Below are 19,864 nucleotides of genomic sequence, written 5' to 3'. Positions count from 1 at the left end.
GGATCCCCTTTTGCGACCTTCTGACAAGTAAAGTCAATCGGGGAAGCCGGATTCGCATAGCAACCGTATTACTAACTTAACAACTGCAGCGATTCACTTAACAACGGTGGTGAGAAATGTCGTAAAATGGGGGGGCAACTCCACTTAACAACTGTCTCGCTTAGCAATGGAAATTTTGGGCTCAATTGCGGTCGTAAGCCGAGGACCAGCTCCATTGTTAGGCTGTTCTACATTTTCGTTGCTTCATTCTTCTTTTAACGGAGAGCACAATCCCTTTTTGACCTGTTTTAAAATTAAATTTTAGTTTATTTACGACTCCACTTAACAACTGTCTTGCTTAGCAACGGAAATTTTGGGCTCAATTGCGGTCGTAAGCCGAGGACCAGCTCCATTGTTAGGCTGTTCTACATTTTCGTTGCTTCATTCTTCTTTTAACAGAGAGCACAATCCCTTTTTGATCTGTTTTAAAATTAAATTTTAATTTATTTACGGTTAGATAAACAGTTCAATCTATCCGTGCATTCTAGGCACGTATGCAGTTTTATTTCCTCCATGGAATCTATTGAAGCTTGATCCTAAAGTATGAATGGCATTTCTTAGCATAATATTTTGCTTTTGATAGTTGCAGCCGAGGAAAAACAATGTCTGAAATATTTTAAAGATGTAATGTACAATGGGTTGTCTTTAAAAAAAAAAAAGATTTGGGTTTAAAATACATTTACGGTTGGAGAAAGGGACTGAAAAACAAGCAGACTTTAAACCAGAATTATTTTGGTTAGGAATAATAGGAGCTAATTATGAGAAAGAGGGCAGATATTTAATACTACACCTACTAACGGGCGGCAAGAATTGTTTTTGCCCAAGGTTGGAAAAATGAAAACTTACCAACTGAAGAAGTACTAATTAAGAAAATTCTAGAGCGTGCAGAAATGTATAGATTGACTTTAAAGATAAAAGAGAAAGAAGACTCTCGTGTACTTTAGAACATGGGATAATTTCTGTCCATGGCTAGAAAAAACGAGTCAGAGAGAAAGGCAGGTGATATGTAATTTGGAACATCGATTAGCAAGAAGGAGGCTGTTGAGTGATGAATTAACATATTGTTTATGACAATTAACCTGTTATTGTTTGTTAAACACACGAACCCAGACATTATGCTGTTTGCTAAATATTGAGAATGTTGTTTGGAAAAACCCTAACCCCCAGCCCCGACCCCCACCTTATTCCTAACCCTATAAAAACTTAATAAAATCTATACCAAAAAAAAAGAAAAAAGTCTTTTGTTCAGCCTGAAACGGATCTTGAACTGAATCCTGTCAAGCTGGGTTGCAAAGATCTGCAGGGGTTGCAGAATGGAAGGGTGACTCTTTCAACACCAGCGTGGCTGTCTTGCCTTTCCCCTTGCCTTTCTTTCTTTCTTTCTTTCTTTCTTTCTTTCTTTCTTTCTTTCTTTCTTTCTTTCTTTTTTCTTTCTTTCTTTTTCTTTCCTTCCTTTCTTCTCTCTTTCCATTCCTTCCTTTCTTCCTTCTCTCCCTTTTTTCTCTTTTCCTTTCTTCCTTCCCTCCCTCCCTCTTTCTTCTTTCTCTCCTTTCTTTCTTTCTTTCTTTCTTCTTTCTTTCTTTCTTCTTTCTTTCGTTCTTTCTCTTTCTTTCCTCCTTCCTTCCTTCCCTCCCTCCCTCCCTGTATTTTCTCCTTCCTTCCTTTTTTCCTTCCTTCCTTCCTTCCTTTTTCTTTCTTTCTTTTCCTTCCTTCCTTCCCTCCCTGTCTTTCTTTCTTTCCTTTCCTTTCCTTCCTTCATTCCTTCCCCCTCCTTCTTTCTTTCCTCTTTTCTTTCTTCCTTTTCCTTCCTTCCTTCCTTCCTTCCTTCCTTCCTTCCTTCTCTTTCTTTCTCTCTCTCTTTCTTTCTTTCTTTCTTTCTTTCTCTCTCTCTCTCTCTCTCTCTCTCTCTCTCTCTTTCTTTTCTTTTATTTTCTTCCTTTTCCTTCCTTCCCTCCCGTTCTTTCTTTTTCTTTTTTCTTTTCTTTTCTTTTCTTTCAACAGTCCAAGCCTTCTTCTCAGGAACCTTCTCCTGCACCGAAGGGCTGCATTCCCCGTCTTCAGAGTCCTCCAGTTCTAAACTCCACCACCCTGTTCACAGGACACCGAGCAGAGTTCAGAGGCCTGGAAAGTGTCCAGGGAGGAACAGGCTCCGGAGACCGATCACGTTCCCTTGTCAGTGGGAAGAACGACAGCCTGTAAAGGATCTGTTACGTGCTGGAGTGAGCATGTTCTGCTTTGTGAAGCGCAGGGCAGGACGGGGAAACAATAGGATTCAAAGAGAGGGACGGAGGATGGAGTTTTTCAAAGGGAACTGGATTACTGGCATTATTCGGATTGATTTAAGATACTGCGGCACTAAGGGATGAGATAGATGACCTTAGAGACTCCACCCGGCTTGTGTATTTTATTAGAATCAGAATCAGAATTGAGCTGGAAGGGACCCTGGAGGTCTTCAACACCCTCCCCCCTGCTCAAGCAGAAGACCCTATACCAGGGGTCTTCAAACTTGGCCCTTTTATGACTTGTGGACTTCAACTCCCAGAATTCCTCAGCCAGCGTGCCTGGCTGAGGAATTCTGGGAGTTGAAGTCCAAAAGACTTAAAAGGGCCAAGTTTGAAGACCCCTGCCCTATACCATTTCAGACAGGTGACTGTCATGTCTCTTCTTAAAAACCTCCAGTGATGGAGCACCCACAATTTCTAGTGGCAAGGAGTTCCACTGGTTAATTGTCCTCACAGTTAGGAAGTTTCTCCTTAGTTCCAGGTTGCTTCTCTCTTTGATTAGTTTCCATCCATTATACGAACCCCTTTCTACCACCCTATTCCTTGACATTCTAAGATCTGGAATTTCAGAAAATAAGCCAAGCCGCGTACCGGATTAATTTAGGCTAGTGGACTACTAAGGGATGAGATAGATGACCTTAGAGATACCATCCACCTTGTATATTTTATTATGAGGACCCCTCTCTACCATCCCCTTCCTGGACATTCAGTTATTTCTTAGGATAACTGAGATCTGGAATTTCAGATGACTCCAGAAAATAAGCCAAGCCGCGTACCGGATTAATTTAGGCTAGTGCACTACTAAGTAAGGGATGAGATAGATGACCTTAGAGATACCACCCACCTTGTATATTTTATTATGAGGACCCCTCTCTACCATCTCCTTCCTGGACATTCAGTTATTTCTTAGGATAACTGAGATCTGGAATTTCAGATGACTCCAGAAAATAAGCCAAGCCGCGTACCGGATTAATTGAGGCTAGTGCACTACTAAGTAAGAGATGAGATAGATGACCTTGGAGATACCACCCACCTTGTATATTTTATTATGAGGACCCCTCTCTACCATCCCCTTCCTGGACATTCAGTTATTTCTTAGGGTAACTGAGATCTGGAATTTCAGATGACTCCAGAAAATAAGCCAAGTTACGTACCGGATTAATTGAGGCTAGTGCACTACTAAGCAAGGGATGAGATAGATGACCTTAGAGATCCCACCCGGCCTGTATATTTTATTATGAGGACCCCTCTCTACCATCCCCTTCCTGGACATTCAGTTATTTCTTAGGATAACTGAGATCTGGAATTTCAGATGACTCCAGAAAATAAGCCAAGCCACGTACCGGCTTAATTTAGGCTAGTGCACTACTAAGTAAGGGATGAGATAGATGACCTTAGAGATCCCACCCGGCTTGTATATTTTATTATGAGGACCCCTCTCTACCATCGCCTTCCTGGCCATCCAGTCATTTCTTGGGATAATTGGGACGGGAACTGAGATTGAATCTCATCCAGCAAATGGGTTCTTAAACTTTGAGTAGAATAAGAGCTGGAAGGCACCTTGGAGGTCATCTAGTCCAACCCCCTGCTCAAGCAGGAGACCCTATACCATTCCAACAGCCGTCCAGTCTCTTCTTAAAAACCTAGAGTGATGAAGCACCCACAACTTCTGGTGGCCAGCTGTTCCACTGGCTAATTGTCCTCACGGTCAGGAAGTTTCTCCTTAATTCCAGGTTGCTTCTCTCCTTAGTTTTCATCCATATTTTTTTTTTGTCTTGGAGAATAAGTGGACCCCCTCATTTCTTTGGGGCAGCCCCTCAAATACTGGAAGACTGCTATCATGTGTGCGCCCCCCCCACCCCGGTTGACATATGGACTCTTATTTTCTATTGCATGTTTCTTAGCTCACCAGTTTGGGTTGAGTTTCCAACCGTGATGAAGTGATGAAAATTCTCTTTCCAAATATGGCTTGTTTTGTTTTTTTTCCTCCTTCAAAGCTTATCTTTCTTACACAAGTTCACCGTCAGGGTTACAAGTGCAAGCGGAGCAAAACCCGCAAGCGCGCACACACACACACACACACACACACACAAAGACCCACAGCACTGGAGTCATATTTTCCAAAGTCTTGGTTCTCACCTTGTTTTTCCCCCCCCTGCCCCCCAAAAAATCAGCCACATAAACACTTTGCTTTTTGACTCCTAATTTCCGAACCCTGTTGAAATTGGTTTAACAGTCAGAAAGAGGGCCGGGGAGGGGGAAATTCAAAACACAAACATCCTGCGGGCTGCTGTTTGAAAGCCTTTAAAAATAAAACTTTTATTTATTTATTTTAAAAGAAAGAAAGAAATATTCAAAACAGGAATGCGAACCCACCCATTCAAATCTGCATTCCTGGACTGGGTTTCCGTTAGGGATAATGCTCCGCTTAACGACCGGAGAGGAGTGCGAAATTCCTAACCGCTGAGCGAGGAGGCAGCGGCTAAGTTGACTTTTGCTCATTTTCTTTATTTCTTTATTTGATTTATATACCGCCCTTCTCCCGAAGGACTCAGGGCGGCGTACAGGGCAATAAAAATAAGAATACAGGATACAAGATTTAAAATTAAATGATTGTGCCCGATGCAGTAAAGTTAGTTAAAAACAATGTTAAAACTCCAAACCCATCAGACCAGGCCGGCTTGTTCGAATAGATAAGTTTTTAGATCACGCCGGAAGGAGCGAAGGTCTTTCTTTGACGCGGCGGTAAGCGAATGGCTGCCGTCCTTGAACGAATCGTGCGGCCGTTAAGCGAATCCGGCTCCCTTCCCCCCCCCATTGACTTGGCTTGGCGGAAAGTTGCCAAAGGGGGAATCGCGCGACACACACACGCACACACACACACCCCGGGGATGCCGCAACCGTCGTAAATGTGAGTCCGTTGCCAAGCGTCTGAATTTTGATCAAGTGACAGTGGGGGTGGGGTGGGGAGGGGGGGTTGAGGCTGCGACGGTCGTAAGGAGGAAAAGGATGGTCGTAAGTTATTTTTTTTTCCCCAGTGCCGTTGTCATTAAATGAATTGTCGTAAGTTGAGGACGACCTGTATGGCTTGTCCTGAAGCTTTGCTCTTTCTCTCTCCTTCCTTCCTTTCTACACTCCTTCCTTCCTATTCAGACTCCTTCTTTCCTTCCGCTATTCTTTTTCCTCCCTTCTTTCCTTCCTTCTGACACTCTTTCCTTCCTGCACTTCCTTCTTTCTGACACTCCCCTCCCTCCCTCTTCCTTCCTTCCCCTGTTTTCTTTCCTTCCTGCTTCCTTCCTTCCTTCTGGCCTTCTCTTTCCTTTTTCTTTTCCTTCCTTCCTTCCCTCCCTCTCTTCTTTCCTTCCTTCCTTCCTTCATTTTTTTCTTTCTTTCCTTCCTTTTTCCCTCCCTCCCTTTCTTTTTCTTTCCTTCTTCCCTCCCTCTTTCTCTTTCTCTTTCTTTCTTTCCTTCTTTCCTTCCTTCCCTCCCTCTTTCATTTTCTTTCTTTCTTCTTTCTTTCTTCCCTCCCTCCCTTTCTTTCCTTCCTTCTTCCCTCCCTCTTTTTCTTTCCTTCCTTCCCTCCCTCTTTCATTTTCTTTCTTTCTTCTTTCTTTCTTCCCTCCCTCCCTTTCTTTCCTCCCTTCTTCCCTCCCTCCCTCTTTCTTTCTTTCTCTTTCTTTCTTTCTTTCTTTTTCTTTCTTTCTTTCTTTCTTTCTTTCTTTCTTTCTTTCTTTCTTTCTTTCTTTCTTTCTTTCTTTCTTCTTTCTTTCTCTTTTCTTTCTTTCTCTTTTTCTTTCTTTCTCTTCTTTCTTTCTCTTTCTCTTTCTCTTTTTCTTTCTCTTTCTTCCTTTCTTTCTTTCTTTCTTTCTTTCTTTCTTTCTTTCTTTCTTTCTTTCTTTCTTTCTTTCTTTCTTTCTTTCTTTCTTTCTTTCTTTCTTTCTTTCTTTCTTTCTTTCTTTCTTTCTTTTCTTTCCCACCCGTCACAGTAGACTCAGGAATGTGTGAATTTATAGCAAATGCCTCCCCAAGGTTGAAGGATAGAAATGGCAGGGTGAGAAATCCGTTGAGAGGATGCTGAATTGTGCAGCCGATTCTGCAATTGGGCCAGGACTAATTTGGGGTGCAGCTCAGCGGTCGGAGGGGTTCAGCCAGCGGCTTTGATGGGGGAGGAGAAGGCAGGGAGGGGAAGAAAAATCGGCAGAGGCTTTTTCTGACGGGCTGCTTGGATCTCCCGAGGATGCTAAGCGAAAGCCACGGAAACGGGCCTGGGAAGTTTGCTAGCTGCGGTCACGGAAAACCATTCCCCCTCCTTGCTTTTTTCCCTTCTAGGAGGGAAATTTAATGACCAAAATGAGTGTGGTTTGACAGTAATGACACATTAAACAGATTTATAACTGCGATAAGAGTGATCTAAAAGTGAAAAGAGAAGTGGAGGTGGATCCTTCTAGTATTGCCATATATAAAGGACCGTTTCTCAACCTTGGCTGCTTTAAGATGGGTGGACTTCAACTCCCAGAATTCCCTAGCCAGCATGGCTGACTGAAGAATGCTGGGAGTTGAAGTCGACCCATTTTAAAACATGCTAGCAGGGAATTCTGGGAGTTGCTCATTTTAAAGCAGGCTGGCTGGGGGATTGTGGGAGTGGAAGCCTACCCCTGTTAAAGCAGGCTGGCTGGGGGATTCTGGGAGTGGAAGCCTGCCCCTCTTAAAGCAGGCAGGCTGGGGGATTCTGGGAGTTGAAGTCCACCCCTCTTACAATACGTTCAGAGCCGATCACCACAACTGTGCGATAAGCCACCGACACACCAAACCCAGTGCTCACCCAGGCTCTGCAGAAGTTCGTTTGACTTTTGTGATCCCCCCCCCATGCTTGAGACTCAAAAAATAATCAAGCCTGAGATAAGCTAAGCCTGTGCTTGACCTGGCTAAGGGCGCTGGTTCGAAAGAGTCACGTGTGAGCAATTCGTGGGAAGACCAGATAGGGAAAATGCTCTCTGCAGGTTTTCAATTCCCGCCCTTTGCCAGAGGGGAAGATCTGCAGACAGATCTTGTTGTTAGTTGCGAAGTCATGTCCGACCCATCGCGACCCTATGGACAACATTCCTCCAGGCCTTCCTGTCCTCTACCATCTTCTGGAGTCCATCTAAGCTCACGCCTCCTGCTTCAGTGACTCCATCCAGCCACCTCATTCTCTGTCGTCCCCTTCTTCTATTGCCCTCGATCTTCCCCAGCATTAGGCTCTTCTCCAGGGAGTCCTTCCTTCTCATTAGGTGGCCAAAGTACTTGAGTTTTAGCTTCAGGATCTGGCCTTCTAAAGAGCAGTCAGGATTGATCTCCTCTAGGACTGACCGGTTTGATCGCCTTGCAGTCCAAGGGACTCGCAGGAGTCTTCTCCAGCACCAGAGTTCAAAGGCCTCAATTCTTTGGCGCTCAGCCTTTCTTATGGTCCAACTTTCACTACCATACATTGCAACTGGAAAGACCATAGCCTTGACTATATGCACTTTTGTTGACAGGGTGATGTCTCTGCTTTTTAGTGTGCTGTCGAGATTTGCCATGGCTTTCCTCCCCAGGAGCAAGCGTCTTTTAATTTCTTGGCTACAGTCCCCATCTGCAGTGATCTTGGAGCCCAGGAAAATAAAATCTGTCACTACCTCCATTTCTTCCCCATCTATTTGCCAGGAATTGAGAGGGCCAGATGCCATGATCTTGGTTTTCTTAATGTTAAGTTTCAACCCAACTTTTGCACTCTCCTTCTTCACCCGCAACACGAGGCTCTTTAGTTCTTCTTCACTTTCTGCCATTAGAGTGGTATCATCTGCGTATCTTAGGTTGTTGATATTTCTTCCGGCAATCTTAATTCCAAGTTTTGATTCATCTAGCCCTCATGATGTGCTCTGCATATAAGTTAAATAGGCAAGGCGACAGTATACAGCCTTGCCGGACTCCTTTCCCAATTTTGAACCAATCAGTGGTTCCGTGTCCAGTTCTCACTGTTGCTTCTTGACCCGCATATAGGTTTCTCAAGAGACAAATAAGATGGTCTGGTACGCCCATCTCTTTAAGAACTTGCCACAGTTTGTTATGATCTACACAATCAAAGGCTTTAGTATAGTCAATGAAGCAAAAGTAGATGTTTTTCTGGAACTCTCTAGCTTTCTCCATGATCCAGCGTATGTTGGCAATTTGATCTCTAGTTCCTCTGCCTCTTCGAAATCCTGCAAGTACCGTACTTCTGGTAGTTCTCGATCCACATACTGCTGGAGTCTAGCTTGCAGGATTTTAAGCATAACTTTACTAGCATGTGAAATGAGTGCAATGGTGCGATAGTTTGAACATTCTTTGGCACTGCCTTTCTTTGGAATTGGAATGTAAACTGATCTTTTCCAATCCTGTGGCCACTGTTGTTTTCCAAATTTGCTGGCAAATTGAGTGTAGCACTTTTACTGCATTGTCTTTTAAGATTTTGAATAGCTCAGCTGGGATACTGTCACCTCCACTAGCTTTCTTGCTGCTCAGCTTTTCTAAGGCCCACTTCACTTCACATTCTAAGATGTCTGGCTCGAGGTCAGTGACCACCTCATTGTGATTATCAGGGACGTTAAGCTCATTCTTGTATAGTTCTTCTGTGTAATTTTGCCACCTCTTCTTAATCTCTTCTGCCTCTGTTAGGTCCCTGCCATTTTGGTCCTTTATCATGCCCATTTTTTCATTAAATGTTCCCTTCATCTCTCCAATTTTCTTGAAAAGATCTCTGGTCCTCCCTATTTTATAGTTTTCTTCTATTTCTTTGCACTGTTCAATTAAGAAGGCATTCTTATCTCTTCTAGCTATTCTCTGGAATTCTGCATTCAATTGGGCGTATCTTTCTTTTTCTCCCTTGCCTTTCGCTTCCCTCCTTTCCTCAGCTATTTGCAAAGCTTCCTCAGGCAGCCATTTTGCTGTCTTGCATTTCTTTTTCTTTGGGATGGTTTTGGTTGCTACTTGTTGTACAATGTCGCGAACCTCTGTCCATAGTTCTTCAGGCACTCTGTCTATCAATCTAATTCCTTAAATCTATTTGTCACCTCTACTGTATATTCAACAGGGATATGATTTAATTCATACCTGAGTGGCCTAGTGCTTTTCCCTACTTTCTTCAGTTTAAGCCTAAACTTTGCAAGGAGAAGCTCATGGTCTGAGCCACAGTCAGCTCCTGGTCTTGTTTTTACTGACTGTATAGAGCTTCTCCATCTTTGGCTGCAGAGCACATAGTCAATCTGATTTCTGTGTTGACCGTCTGGTGATGTCCATGTGTAGAGCCGTCTCTTGGGTTGTTGGAAAAGAGTGTTTGCTATGACCATCGTATTCTCTTGACAAAATTCTATCAGCCTGAGCCCTGCTTCATTTTGTACTCCAAGGCCAAACTTGCCTGTTATTCCGGTTATCTTTTGGCTTCCTACCTTAGCATTCCAATCCCCCATGATGATAAGGACATCATTTTTTGGTGTTAGTTCTATAAGGTGCTGTAGGGCTTCATAGAACCGGTCAATTTCATCCTCTTCAGCACCGGTGGTTGGGGCATAGACTTGGACTACTGTGATATTGAATGGTTTGCCTTGGATTCGAACTGAGATCATTCTGTCATTTTGAGGGTTGTATCCCAGTATTGCTTTTCCTACTCTTTTATTGACTTTGAAGGCTACTCCATTTCTTCTGAGGGATTCTTGCCCACAGTAGTATACCTGATGGTCATCTGAATTAAATTCACCCATTCCTGTCCATTTTAGTTCGCTGATACCTAAGATGTCGATGTTCAGTCTTGTCATCTCTTGTTTGACCACGTCCAGGTTCCCTTGATTCATGGATCTTACATTCCAGGTTCCTATGGATAAAAAATCTTTACAGCATCAGACTTTCCTTTCACCACCAGACATATCCACAGCTGAGCATCCTTTAGGCTTTGGCCCAGTCGCTTCATTCTTTCTGGTGCTACTAGTACTAGCCCTCTGCTCTTCCCCAGTAGCATATTGGACGCCTTCCAACCTGAGGGGCTCATCTTCCAGCGTCATATCGTTTTGCCTTTTGGTACTGTCCATAGGGTTTTCATGGCAAAGATACTGGAGTGGGTTGCCATTTCCTTCTCCAGTGGATCACGTTTTGTCAGAACTTTCTGCTATGACCTGTCCGTCTTGGGTGGCCCTGCACGGCATAGCTCATAGCTTCATTGAATTACGCAAGCCCCTTCGCCACGACAAGGCAGTAATCCATGAAGGGGATATATATGTATATGTATATGTATATGTATATGTATATGTATATGTATATGTATATATATACACACAGAATGTGTATATCTAATCTCTATCAATTGTAGCTATATCTACATATCTATATCTATCTATACACACACACACATACATATTATGTTTATCTAGAGATCATCCATCTATGCCATCTATCCATCATCTGTCTGTCTGTCTGTCTATCTATTATAGCTATATCTCTATATCTCTATATCTATCTATACACACATACATACATATTTATTTTATTTATTTATTTTATTACATTTATATACCGCCCTTTCCCGAAGGACTCAGGGCAGTTTACAGGGTGATTAAAAAACCAAGATACAAAAGTTAAAAACAAATAAAAAATTATATTTGTCCCTGCATAAATAAAACCCCAGTTAAAATTAAGATTAATTCTCATATGTTTATCTAGAGATCATCCATCCATGCCATCTATCCATCATCTGTGTCTGTCTATCTATCTATTATAGCTATATCTATCTATCTATCTATCTATCTATCTATCTATCTATCTATCTATCTATACACACACATACATGTTTATCTAGAGATCATCCATCCATGCCATCTATCCATCATCTCTCTCTCTGTCTATCATCTATCTATCTATCTATCTATCTATCTATCTATCTATCTATCTATCTCCCATCCATCCATCCACCCATTATCTATCATCCATCCATCCACCCATTATCTATCTATCTATCCATTATAGCTATATCTCTATATCTCTATATATTTCTATATCTATCTATACACACACACACATGTTTATCTAGAGATCATCCATCCATGCCATCTATCCATCATGTCTATCTATCTACCATCCATCCACCCACCCATTATCTCCCATCCATCCATCCACCCATTATCTATCTATCTATCTATCTATCTATCTATCTATCTACCTACCTACCTACCTACCTACCTACCTACCTACCTACCTACCTACCTACCTACCATCCATCCATCCACCCATTATCTCCCATCCATCCATCCACCCATTATCTATCTATCTATCTATCTATCTATCTATCTATCTATCTATCTATCTATCTATATCTATCTATCTATCTATCTATCTATCTATCTATCTATCTATCTATCTATCTATCTATCTATCTATCTATGCTGGATGAGGAATTCTGGGAATTGAAATCCATCCATCTTCAAACCACCAAGGTTGAGAAGCCCTGGGAGAGATGCTGTAATTGGATATCTAAGGAAGCTAACATCATCATCATCATCATCATCATCATCATTATTATTATTATTATTATTATTAATTATTATTATTATTATTATACGCAAACAACCCTGAAGCCTCTCGCACAGCCACAGCTATGTAAGGAGAACACGGAATGTTTTTCCTTCACACAGCTCTCTGGAAGTTCGGGACTCGCATTCCAATCCAGCTCCACCATCTGGATTAAAACGCTGGTACAGCTGAACGAAACCTTGTAAAACAAGAGGCCTCTTTCACACATGCATTATTCAGCAGCCAGGTCTGCCCAAAGCCAACGTGTGTGTTGGTGTGCATGCGTCGAGACACATTTGCGCATTAATGGCCGGATCAATAATTGATCAATTTAATTGATGCCAAGACAAACGAGATAAAAGAGGAATGTTAATAATTTAAGCCTGTACAGGGTAAAGTACTTGGGAAGAGTTTGGCTGGGAGAGGATTTTGTTTGTTCTGCCCAGCTGTAACAACTGCAGGAGAACAGATGAAAAACTAAGAAAAGGGGTTTGTGCGTTGTCTTCGTCTCCCTCCCCACCCAGCCCGAGAACCTGGGAATTTCCAGTGTTCCCAGATGTGTGTTTGTCATTTCCTTTCTGGGCTTCGCCCCAGAGTGTCTTTCGCACAAGTCGGATTATTCCCTTGTAAACCGATCCCGTGCTGTTTGCTCCCAAGGAACCGGTTGCAGATGTCCACGTCTCTCTAGCCGTGCCCCAGAAGCTGGCTTTTCCAGCAAGCGTGGCTTCCGTTTTACCGCCTCTTGCTTAGGAAAATTGAAAATTTCTGTTGCTTTTATCCATCAGCTTAGTTTCCCTGGAAATGTGGCTTCTGTTTTTCCGCCTCATACTCAGGAAGGTTTTAAGAGTTTCTGTTGCATTTCGCCGGCAGGCGATTTTCCTGGAAATGTGGCTTCTGTTTTTCTGCCTCTTGTTCCGGAAGGTTTTAGAATTTCTGTTGCAATTCGCCGGCAGGCGATTTTCCTGGAAACGTGGCTTCTGTTTTTCTGCTTCTTGAGGAGTCCTTGGCGCCCTCTGAACTTGGTTATTTTCTTGTAGATGTTTCACTACCCAAACTAGGTAACATCATCCACGCTCATCCTAGCACGGATGACATTACCTAGTCGGGTTAGGAAATGTCTACTAGAAAACAACCAAGCTTCAGACCGGCACCAAGGACTCTTCATTTCAACCTTGAGCCTCAAATAAGCCTCCTTTTTTTTTTTGGTTTCTGCCTCTTGGCCAGGAAAATTGAGAATTCCTGTTGCATTTCTCCAGCGGCTTGCTTCTCCTGGAAATGTGGCTTCTGTTTTTCCGCCTCTTGTCAGGAAGGTTGATGTAGTTGATGTTTTCTTTTGTGCATTTTTCCACCTGCTAAAGCCTGTTTGGGAGAAATACATTATTTCTTACTTTTTTTCTGGGATTGAAAGTCTACGGAACAGCGGGACAAATGATAGCAGGTGTGCAGAAAGTCCTTGATTTACGACCATTTGTTTCGTGACTGCTTCAAAGTCGCAATATGCACTGAAAAGAGTGACTTATGAACAGTCCTCACCCTTACGACCGTTGCAGCGTCCCCTCGGGTCACATGATCAAAATCCAGGCACTTGGCAACTGGCGTGTAATTACGACGGTTGCCGCATCCCGGTGTGTGTGTGTGTGTGTGTGTGTGATGCCCTCGCCATGTGTGATCTTGTCAGCCGGCTTCTGAAAGGGAAAGACAGAGAAGCTGGATTCATTTAACGACCGGACAATTCGCTTAACAACTGCAATGATTCGTTTTAACAACCGTGGGGGAAAAAAAAAAGGTTGTAAAAGCGGGCACAACCCAATCAATAACCGATTCCCTTAATAACTGCGTCGATTCGTTTTTAACGATTGTGGCCAAAAAAAAAAAAGGTCGTAGAAATAGGCGTGGCTGACTTCACGGCACCGCTTAGCAAACAGAAATTGCGGTCCCAATTGTGACTGTAAGTCGAGGACTGTCTGTAGCGTGACCAACAAACTTGGCAACTTCACAACAAAAGGAATGCGAGGAAAACCCCCGTTGCTGAAAGAAACTTATAAAGCTATTTCCCCCCCCCAGTTCGATTTATTGAACGTTTAAGACTGTCAGAATCCATTTATATCATATTCATAAATGTATGTTTCAAACATTATTCCATGGAATTCTGCCATCTCCCGAAGAGGAGGGAACGGATGTGTATTGAACCAGTATTAGGCATTTCAAAGGAAAGGAGAAGCCTTTTGAACTGGGGAAACAAAAGGGGGGGGCTAGCATCTGGCTTGTGTCACGGAAGAGAGCAATAAACATGAAAGGTCCTAAGTTCCTTTTTCCCACGAGAGGGATGATACGAGGTAAATGATGGGGGACTGACCAAATGGGGTTAAGGGGGGGTTAAACCGGGAACTCTTTATAAGGGTTTAGTTCGTGGGACAATATTAAGTCCTGTCTTGTATTCCTACAACCAAGCATGTCACAGTAAAGATTCTTTTTGGACTAGATTTGGCTCCAAGAGTTTTGTCTTCCTAAGACGTGGTTTGGGGTGGGTCTTGACAGTTACGGCAAACGGATCTGCGCTGCTGGCAGAACTGAAGGAGTGTATTTCCAACAATCAGTTTTATATATATATATATATATTAATATAAAGCCTGTCTTTTTTCTCTCTCCAGCTGCCAAATAGACAAACCTGAAAAGAAAAGAAAAAAAAAGCAGCAAGGATGCCCCACTTTAATGCATGTTTTTCCTACTCGGTCGGTGATAAAACCTGATCGGTGCGGTTGGAAAATATTATTATTCTTTCAGCTTGGTTGCCTTTACGGGGTGCTTAGGTTTTGCAAAACTGGCCTGACATTTTCAGAGGTGCTTAGGTGATGCAAACCCCATGGTGGACCTTTGAAAGGTTTAAGTTCGGGGTGGGGGGTGTTTGTTAGTTTAATGCGAGCTGGGAGAAACCCCCCCCCTTGCGCCCCATTTGCAAGCAAATAAGGAGCCTGTCCTCAATTTGGATAAAAAGCGGAATGAATTGGAAGGAGAGAGAGAGAGAGAAAACCGGATTTTAAACTCTTTTCTTTTTTTCGAGCCGGGTCTGAGTTTGGCTGCTTGCAATTTTGCAGGAATGGTGGGGTGTGGGGTGTTCCCATGGAAATTTGGGGTGCAAAAGAAGGACGCCGCGGTCCTTGAATAGGGCTGGCAAGCTCAGCGGAGATGCTGTGAAAAAAAGCATCTTTCCCCCCCCCAACTCCGTAAAAAAAATGTTCGTAATTCTTTTCCTTCCCTCTGCTGCTAAGGAAGATCTACCCCACCCTAACCCAGCTTAAGTGCCATTTAGCCCAAAGTGGGGAAACCTGGAGCGGCTGGGCAATTAACCGCTTGTCTTAGGTGACCCTTGTATGCTTCTTCGTCTTTCTTCCTCCTCCTGTCAATCCAGCAGCCTTTTTCCAGGCATCTTCGGAGCGCGGCAAATGGCCTTTGTAAGTTGTCTCTCTCCCAAGTTGTTTTTCTCTGTAATGATGTTTCGTTGGCAAGGCTCCATTCATAGTTGAAACAACAGATTTTTCTTTAAAAAAAACCACACACACACACACACACACACACACAGAGAGACACACACATTGCACTAACAGTTGTGACTTCATGGAAATGTACAAAGCTCCCCACCGTCAGAAATTCTAAGTCTCCACCTCAAAAATGAATCTATTTTGGGCTGCGTTAACTTGAGAGATGCTGTTTTGCATCTGCGTGCATCCAGAGTTTCTCGACCTGTGCAATTTTAAACCGATGATGTCAACTCCCAGAATTCCCCAGCCAGCCATGCTTTTAAGAGGGGTGGGCTTCCACTCCCAGAATCCCCCAGCCAGCATACGGGCTGAGGAATTTTGAGAGTTGAAGTCCGTCCATCTTGAAGTTGCCAAGATTGAAAAACAGTGGAATTGATAGTCGGGTACAAGTAATCCTTTACTTATAACCAAAGTTGAGCCAAAAATTTTTGTTGCTAAATGAGACACTTATTAAGTGAGTCTTGCCCTATTTCACGACTATTCCTGCCACAGTTGTTAAGCGAAACACTATAGTCATTAAGTTAGTCACAGGATTGTTAAGCGAATCCGGCTTTTCCCCCATTGACTTTGCTTGTTGGAAGGTCGCAAAAAGGGATCACGTGACACACACACACACACACACACCCCGGGGATGCTGCGACCGTCGTAAATGTGAGCCAATTGCCAAATGGCTAATTTTGATCATGTTAGCCGTGAGGGGCGTTGCAACGGTCGTAAATGTGAGAATCAGTCCTAAGTCCCTTTTTTCAGGGCTAATGAAATATTGATTTAATAATAGTGATGATAAAGTTGGAAGGGACCTTGGAGGTCATCTAGTCCAACCCCCTGCTCAGGCAGGAAACCCTATACCATTTCAGACAAACGGCTGTCCAGTCTCTTCTTAAAAACTTCCAGTGTTGGAGCATTCACCACTTCTGGAGGCAAGGAGTTCCACTGGTTAATTGTTCTCACTGTCAGGAAGTTTCTCCTTAGTTCCAGGTTGCTTCTCTCGTTGATGAGTTTCCATCCATTGCTTCTTGTCCTGCTTTCAGGGGCTTTGGAGAATAGCTTGACTGCCTCTTCTTTGGGGCAGCCCCTGAGATACTGGAAGGCTGCTATCATGTCCCTCCTCGTCCTTCTCTTCATTAAACTTGACAGACCCAATTCCAGCAGCCGTTCCTGATATGTTTTAGTTTGATTCCCACAATGAACGGCTGCAAAAGTCAACGGAGTTAGCCGAGATGGCTAAATTGACCACTTTGATTAAAGGGGGGGAAAAACATAATTTCTTTTGTTTCTACTTGAGAAACTGCTTCTGGATTTCATGGTTGGGGGGAAAAAAAACCACAAAATTTTGATTTGGGGCTTTACCGTTTAGATGGATCTGTTGTTATAGCAATGGCGTAAAGGTAAAAAGTTGAGCTTTGATGCTATTTTTCTTAGCCTCCTCCACCAAAAGGACTCGGAAACCTTTTTTTTTTTTCTTTTTTTCCCTTTGCCCTCAGCTTTTCCCTTCCCTTCTCCCGCCCTCGTTTCCCTGCTATTTCTTTTTCTGTTTTAAACCAATTTTTTTTAAAAAAAAAACAAACCCTCAATGAAATATGTTAAGTCAAGGACCGCCTGCTCTCCCGCAGCCTAAATCCGAAACATCTTACGACCTGGGTTCCGATTCCAAAACTTCTTTTTGTCATTCGTTAAACAATTCTGGACCCCTCTCTTAGCCCGCCTACCTCGCAGGGATGTTCTGAGCGAGAAGGAGTTGCTGAGGCCGAGGTGCAGCATCCTGTTCTCGGTCCCCCACATTTTGGAATTTGTGGAATTTTCGGGAGGGGAAGCAGCGTTCCAACGTCCAGCTGGGGCTCTTACGTGTCCCGCTGATTTCTTATATCCCTTCATTGTTCTTGTCCGGCGTCCAAGCGTCTCCTGAGGGTTGAACTCCCTCTTCTGTGGCCCCCGCAAGAAAAAAGAACCGAAGAGAAATAAGGAAGTCCTTGACTTATGACACTCCCCTTTAGTGACCGTCCGCAGTTACGCCGACACGGGGGAGGGGGGAGGAAAAGCGACGTGCAACTCTTTTCCGTTCCCAACGACCACAGCGGCCTCCCTACGGTCGCGCGATCCCAAAATTCAGGCCCTCGGCCACCGACTCGTATTTGTGACGGTTGCGTTAACGGCGGTCCTTTTGCGACCTTCACTGAACAGTTGTGTTGCTAACTTAACAACTGCGGTGGTCCCCTTAGAAAATGGGCAGAATTCACTTAACAAGAGTTTCGCTTAGCGATGGAAATTTGGGGGTCAGTTGTGGTCGTAAGTCAAGGAGGTGCTTTGGGGAATAGCTTGACTCTCTCTTCTTTGGGGCAGCCCCTGAGATACTGCAACCCTGCTATCATGTCCCCCCTCGTCCTTCTCTTCATTAAACCCGACATACCCAATTCCAGCAGCCGTTCCTGATATGTTTTATCCTCCATTCCCCTGATCATCTTTGTTGCTCTTCTCTGGACTCTCAAGTTCTGGAGGCAGGTTGTTCCACTGGTTAATTGTTCTAACTTGTCAGGAAGTTTCTCCTTAGTTCCAGGTTGCTTCTCTCCTGGATGAATTTCCCTCCGTTGCTTCTTGGCCTGCCTTCAGGCGCTTTGGAGAAGAGCTTGACTCCCTCTTCTTTGGGGCAGCCCCTGAGATACTGCAACCCTGCTATCGCGTCCCCCCTCGTCCTTCTCTTCATTAAACCAGACATACCCCATTCCAGCAACTCTTCCTTGTATGTTTTAGCCTCCGGACCCCCGATCCTCTTTGTTGCTCTTCTCTGCACTCTTTCTAGAGCAGGGGTGTCAAACTCAATTTCATGGAGGGCCGCATCAGCATTGCGGTTGCCCTCAGGGGGCCGGGTGGGTATGGCCTGGGTGGGCGTGGCCTACTGGGTGGGCGTGGCTAGAGTGCGTATGGCCTACTGGGTGGGCGTGGCCAGCTCTACATCGTTGGCATCAAGGGTGCCTAGGGGGGCCTGGGCAGGAGTGGGACAGATCTGGGGGTCTCTGGCAGAAGGAGGGTCTCTGGGCCAGGGCCAAGGCAGTGGGGGCCGTTCCCTCCCTGTTTCCAGGATGGCTTTGCGGGCCACATAAAACCACTTCACGGGCCGGATCCGGCCCCCGGGCCTTCTGTTTGACATGTCTGTTCTAGAGTCTCAACATCTTTTTTTTAATATCGTGGTGACCAAAACTGGATGCCGTATTCCAAGCGTGGCCTTCCCAAGGCCTTGTGTAAAGTGGTATTAACACTTCCCGTGATCTCGATTCTCTCCCTCTCTTAATGCAGCCTAGCACTGCGTTAGCCTTTTTGGCAGCTGCAGCACGCGGCTGGCTCACATTTAACTGCGCTTTCAAAGTGGCACATCCTTGTACCTTCCCCTGTAGCCACTCAACCATCCTACCCCGGGTGGGGTGGGGGTTGGAAATCAAAGGTGAGTTTGGTTCTCCCCTTTTGCGACCCCATCATTTTTGTCCCTTTCCCCCCCCCCCTGCAGATACAAGAGCATGGTGACGGGGAAGCGAGCCCGCGGACTCATCGCCGTCCTCTGGATCCTCTCGTTCGTCATCGGCCTGACGCCGCTGATGGGTTGGAACCTGGAGGCGAGCAAGAACTGCATGAACGAGACGTTGTCCCCCGTCGGCGGGAGGTGGAACAACTGCCTGGTGACCTGCCTCTTCGAGAACGTGGTGCCCATGAGTTACATGGTCTACTTCAACTTCTTCGGCTGCGTCCTCCTGCCGCTCTTCATCATGCTCTGCATCTACATCAAGATCTTCACCGTCGCCTGCAAACAGCTGCGGCAGATCGAGCTGGTGGGGAACTGCCGGATGACGCTGCAGAAGGAGGTCAGCGCCGCCAAGTCGCTAGCCATCATCGTGGGCCTGTTTGCCCTCTGCTGGCTGCCCCTCCACATCCTCAATTGCCTGACTCTCTTCTACCCCACCTTTGCGGCCAGCAAGCCCGAATGGAGCATGCATTTGACCATCATTCTCTCCCACACCAACTCGGTGGTCAACCCCATCATTTACGCCTATCGCATCCGGGACTTCCGGTACACCTTCCGGAAGATCCTCTCCCGCTACGTCCTCTGCAAGAACGAGGACTTTCCCAAGTACCCCAAAGGGAGCAACGGCGGCAGCAGCCGTCACCTGGAGGCGAATAACGTGAACAGCTCACCAACCTACGTCTGATGGCCAGTTAAGAGGTTGATCCGTCCCACGTTTGCGGCAGGACAGCGCCGTTCAGCGGGAAGCAGCGGCCAGGAGGCTTACATTCTGGTGACCCTCGACGTAACGACTGTATTAGAGCCTGCCAGTTACGGTTGCAAGCCGTTGACGGTTGCAAAGTGGGTCACCCAGCCGATTGGCCTGCTTTTGCCACTTTTTTTTTTTTTTTGCAACAGTCCTTAAGGAAAGCAATTGTTCGCTGAAGGGCTGGTTTCTGCCG

At 44.8% G+C, this 19,864-nt stretch overlaps 1 protein-coding gene across 1 annotated transcript in view; it reads left to right on the top strand.

The window, feature by feature from the left end:
- The window catches only part of ADORA2B (adenosine A2b receptor), a gene marked incomplete at its 5' end in the record, with an annotated part of 33,389 nt that extends 13,606 nt beyond the window's left edge, over positions 1-19,783 (top strand). The window contains one exon of the mRNA XM_083379844.1: positions 18,912-19,783. Within this exon, the coding sequence (XP_083235970.1) occupies positions 18,912-19,608 (697 nt within the window). The 3' untranslated portion in view covers positions 19,609-19,783. The remainder of the gene's footprint in view (positions 1-18,911) is intronic.
- Positions 19,784-19,864: the final 81 nt, after the last annotated feature.

This window comes from Vipera ursinii, assembly GCF_947247035.1.
Source record: "Vipera ursinii genome assembly, chromosome: 1".
Lineage (NCBI taxonomy): Eukaryota > Metazoa > Chordata > Lepidosauria > Squamata > Viperidae > Vipera > Vipera ursinii.
The sequence above is the reverse complement of the archived record's forward strand: the minus strand, read 5'-3'. Positions and strand labels throughout refer to the sequence as shown.